This window comes from Convolutriloba macropyga, chromosome 6 (assembly GCF_964194025.1).
Source record: "Convolutriloba macropyga chromosome 6, txConMacr16.3, whole genome shotgun sequence".
NCBI classification, from domain to species: domain Eukaryota; kingdom Metazoa; phylum Xenacoelomorpha; order Acoela; family Convolutidae; genus Convolutriloba; species Convolutriloba macropyga.
Window position 1 is genome coordinate 10,775,469 of NC_134473.1, and position 5,200 is coordinate 10,780,668.

At 33.0% G+C, this 5,200-nt stretch overlaps 1 protein-coding gene across 1 annotated transcript in view; it reads right to left on the reverse strand.

Annotated features, from left to right (window-relative positions):
- Positions 1 to 543: 543 nt before the first annotated feature.
- Positions 544 to 5,200, reverse strand: part of LOC142341225 (oxygen-dependent choline dehydrogenase-like) — a 10,246-nt gene continuing 5,589 nt past the window's right edge. The window contains exons 4-6 of the mRNA XM_075392145.1: positions 4,943 to 5,113; positions 2,611 to 2,853; positions 544 to 1,116 (exon numbers count right to left, since the gene is read on the reverse strand). Coding sequence (XP_075248260.1) covers positions 781 to 1,116; positions 2,611 to 2,853; positions 4,943 to 5,113 — 750 coding nt within the window. The 3' untranslated portion in view covers positions 544 to 780. The remainder of the gene's footprint in view (positions 1,117 to 2,610; positions 2,854 to 4,942; positions 5,114 to 5,200) is intronic.

A 5,200-nucleotide genomic window follows, 5' to 3' on the forward strand; every position in this document is an offset into this window, starting at 1 on the left:
TTCCAAGAATGTGACAAGAAAAAAATAAATAATAAGGGGTAAAGGATTTTCAGCATGTAATTGTCTGAACATAGCTACAGAGCCCAGCACTTTCTGTATTATTGACCTACAGTTGAGCATTCTTCCACTGTCTGTTCCGTCGGAATATGCCTGAAGAGAACTTTTGGAACAGTTTCAGGCTATTTCGCATTTATGCTCCAAATTTCGAAGCAAGTCAAGTTCATTTCTGAGCATCTAAATACAAAAATTTTCCGTCTAGATCATTTGGTCTGATCCTAATTGCACAATTTCGAATCGTCTCATTTTGGTTTCATAGTCGCGAAACTTCGAGCAGTCCCGCAGAGCAGAAACAGCGGAATTTCACAAACGCATTTTGGTATTTTTTAAAAAATATTTTTGTGTGCGTTTTCATGGTACTAAAAAAAACTGATTTTAAAAATCCTTCAACTGGAGCGATAAAATTTGAAAATTCCTTTAATGTTTAATTAATATATTTTGCGTTTTTTAATTAAATTTACATTCAATTAACAAAATCGCCAGTTAGTAAACTACATCGTAGAGAAATCATATACAATACAAGTTCTGATCTAGTCTATTCAGACTATATAGTTTCTACGCCCCATTCTTACGTGTTGTTTAACACAAAGTAACGTTCTATGGAATAGTGCAAAAATTTGCTATCGGGGGCAGTATAGAATAGATTCATCATTTTTAAAAGTCAAATCAACACTTACATGAAAAAAAATGGACATTTTGAAGTTGAAAGTCTAAATTATTAGTTCAGAATTGTTGTTGAGGTTCTTGAATCTTATCACAGATTTTCTCAGCCATCATTGTACAAACAGAAACCAAGGGTCCACTGGGTGCATCTGGGATAATTGAACTATCCACTACCCTCAAATTACCAACACCCCATACTCGACCCTGGTTATCAGTGACCGCCATGGAATCGGAATAGCTTCCCATTTTACACGTGCCAGAGTAATATCCGTGTGATCCCACCATTTCTCTCACAAAGCCTTCCAGCTCCTGTTCCGATCGGACATGAGGAGGAGGAAGAACTACTGTTTGAACATCATCTGAGAGAGCTTCGTGTTCGAAGATCTGCCGGACAACCTTGAAAATTGTTGCGTTAAAATTCTAGTTGCCGTTGGGGGGATAGCTTCATTGACTGAATTAATAAAATTCTTGGGCCTGGATTCCTACTAAAGTCGAAAAAAGTTTTTTCATGGGTACAGCATAATTTGTTCGTAAAATATTCTTCTTTGCGGTTCTGGAAAGTTTTTTTTGCGGGATGGGATAATCGGTGAAACCTCAATTAGGCAAAAATGTTTTTTGTAGTCAATGGGCAAAAATTTTTAAATGAAGTTTTAAGTCGAATGGTTAACTTGTAACAACTTGCAAGTCACATGGTATACTTGTAAGAACTTGCAAGTCGAATAGCTAACTTGTAAGTTTCTTGCAAGTTAGATCCGGTTGAGCTCGACTCTTAATGGTTAATTTAATTTAACACTCAGTCATTTAACTTAAAAAGCACGTGAGAGTTAGTTGCTCAATTTGGAAAACATATTACAATGCAACCAAAGTCGATAAAACGTTTACTTCTCAATTTTATCAACTCGAGAGGTCCTTTTGCAGTTCAATTAATGAACAGTAGGTCTCAATTGGCTTCTTCAGGATTGCTTTTTTAAAAATGTTTCTACAATTTTATACCCCTTTTTGACTTTAATTGATGTTTCAAGTTCATATGTCAGCATCTTCGCAAAATACTTCAGCGAATTTTTATTTTTTTAACAATTTTTTATGATTGCAATTCACACCTTTCCAGGATCTATATTTATGAAGCATCTGCTTACAATCATATCTTTCGACGTTTTTTTTTAAATTTTTTGTGCTACAATATAGACTGAAATGTTATCTGATAACAACTTATATTCAAAAAACTTATGTTAAAAATTATGTAAGTCAAATCTTTAACTAGTACGAACCCTGCGATTTGAATGGGTATCTTTCAAGAGCCTTTTATGTCGAATGGTTAATTTGTAAGAGCCTTGTAGGTCGAATAATTAACTTGTAAGAACTTGTAAGTCAAACGGTTAACTTGTAAGAACTTGCAAGTTTTTGGAAGAAAAATTTGCCAGGCGATGCATCGCCTTGTAAATTTTTGTTCAAAATTTGCAAGTGCTTACAAGTTAACCATTCGGCTCGACCCGGGCATGTAAAATGTACTACTTCTTTCCAAACTGTTTCATCATTTCAGCCCTCGTTATTATTCGGGCAAAAGAAATTGGCAAAAAATGCGAGGAAAGATTGGAGAACGTATCGAAAAAAATTCACGCATTTGTTATGAAAAGTTCTGAGAAAAGTTTTGCTATAAATGCTTGATCTTAACTGAAAATCCGCAGACCTCAAAATATATTTTTAAAATTGTAACTGTTTTTGTAAGCTATTATCATCCAGAGACAATTGTTAGGGACACTTGAGTGCTTTATAGCGTCAAGTGGGTTTGAAGTACCGGTTTTATTTTTTTTGAAATTGTAATTCGCCTAATGTCCACAAAACAAGGTGGGCTGCGATGCTTAAAGTATCTTTGTCGGCTTTTGTACGTACCTTCACACCCTCAATGGCATTCTGCACATCCCTGTTGTCACTGAACATGTCATAGTCTACGAGAGGTTCGTCTTTAAAATCACTGCTCTGGAGTGTCACAGATCCTCGGCTGAAAACCTGAGCGTTGGAAACAGCACACATGTATCCAGGCGTCTCTGAGTGATCTCTCTGGAACAGGTTTCCTCCAGGGAAGGGTCCATAGAGAGAATCCACAAACATGAAGTTGGCATTTGGTCGATCCAGCTGAACATTTTCAATATCGTAAATCTAGACTTTTGACTGCATTTTTTTGAAATCTGACTTAAATTTTATCGTTGACTGGTTAGATTAATTCAAGCTTCCATTAATACTTTTAAAATCCAAAGTCTCATCAAATCCTTCTTGTGTTCTCGAGCAAATTTATCAGATCGAAGTCCAAGAAATCTGTCCTCGCAAAACCATGGAAAAAGTAACCATGAAAAACTAATAGTACCAAAAAATGAGGATAAAAGAAAGCTGGTCAAATTTTCAATAGACGCTTTCAAGATACTTCCAATTTTTTTCAAAATTTTCATCTCAGTTTTCAGTCATTTTAATTGTCTACATAATCTTTAATTTCGTTTCCCATCATTTTTCGTTTCTCTTTTTTATTTTATTCTGAAGCTGAACATATAGACTATCAAAGAGTTCCTTTAGTGTTGACAATAATGACATAACAGAAATAAGTTTAAAAGTTTTGTAAATTACGATATTGATCAATTTTTCTCCCACTCAATTGAGTGCTAGTCAGTGACAGTTTTGGGAAATATGTAGTGCATTTATGTGAAGTTTGAATTATTAAAACCAGCATTTCAAAAAAGGAAATAAAACTACTTGACTTTTGCTTTAGTTTTATTTTTTCTTGAACTTTGCTTCAAACACCTTCGCATTTATTCAATCTTCTGAAGTGTTTCAGAGTTCAATCAAAAGCACATACTGTTGAACGATTTCATATGCTTCTTTAGAAATCTGATTGAGAAAAAATTTTAAAAGCAACACCTAACTATTATTATTATTTTCATCAAGCTTCTGTTCTGATTGGGGTAGTCTCTTGGCTCTAGACACACACACACACACACGCACATATATATATATATATATATACATATATATATATATACAAACATACATATACATATATTATATATATATATATATATATATATATATATATATAAATATATATATATATATATATATATATATATATATTTATATATATTATGGTTAGGTGTTAATAAATTAATAAATATGGTTAGGTGTTGCTATTAAAATTTTTCTGAATCGAATTAATAAGGAAGCACAAATATGTATATATATATATATATATATATATATATATATATATATATATATATATATATATATATAAATATAAATATATATATATATATATATATATATATATGTGTGTGTGTGTGTGTGTGTGTGGTGTGCGTGTGTCCGTTGAGCACCCATTTGTTGAGTCCTTGAATGCAGTCACGGAGCTTTTTTGTTCAAATTATTCTTAAAAGGCTTTTTGTGTGATGTTTTGCTCCAACTTTTTATCACTGAACTGTTGCGTTTTTGAATGAAAACTGACTGGACCCTGTCTTTACGTGAGGATATACATTAGTGAACTTTTTTCTGCCCTGGTGGCGAGTTTTTGAAGGTAGTTCCTAACAAAGCAAAACCAATCTAAAAAAAGGAAAATTGTGTTCCAGTTTTTTTTCGGATTCTGTGCAAAACAGTCATCAAACTCTTTTCAAATTTCAAACTGATATTCAAGCAGACAGAACAACTTAAACTGCTTCAAAATTTTTAAATTCTTTCAATTAAATCCTATAGGTTGATCCGATTATTTATTTGTTCTTTTTACCGAATGTCTAAATATATATCAGTTTAGAGCTAAATTGGTGTCAAGTAGAAATAACAGTTTTACCGAAGTCATGCCAGCTCTTATGCGGTTTTGATTTTTTCTGGTCAAAAATCAGTGGAAAAAGATGAATTGCTCAGACAAATTGTGATTGCAGAAATTTTAATCAAAATTAAAAATCAGAAGTTCTTTCCTTTCTGGCAGACACGGTTTAAAAGTGGCAATTTCTTACATCTTTGGTTTAAGCTGTTGAAACTAAAAAATAATGTTCAGTGTTACTTCCTCTTGCCTGTACTCGTTTATTTAATGTAAACTGCTATATTTAAGACTCATTTCGTTTTGTATGGTAAATTGATTTGTGAAGGTTATGAACTTGACGCGTAGAATGCAGTAAGAAATCATTTCATATACTTTTGTAAAAAAATTCTTAATTTATTACTAAATTTGATTGGAACTTGCCTTTTTGTCGGTTTTAATAATTGCTGCAACGTCGAGGCCGAGTGACGTATGAGGTCCCGTGTGATTCACGAACCAATCACGTTGTGCCATTTCCTTCTTGTTGTTCGGATACATGCCATAGTAGTAATTGTCTGATTTGTTTACACATGCAACTGGGACTAATATTGGTGCCTGGATAAAACTACTCATTGATTAGTTTTTACTATGGGATCAAAATTTTATTTCCGTAAATACCCAAGTCTGAGATTTTGGCCTTAC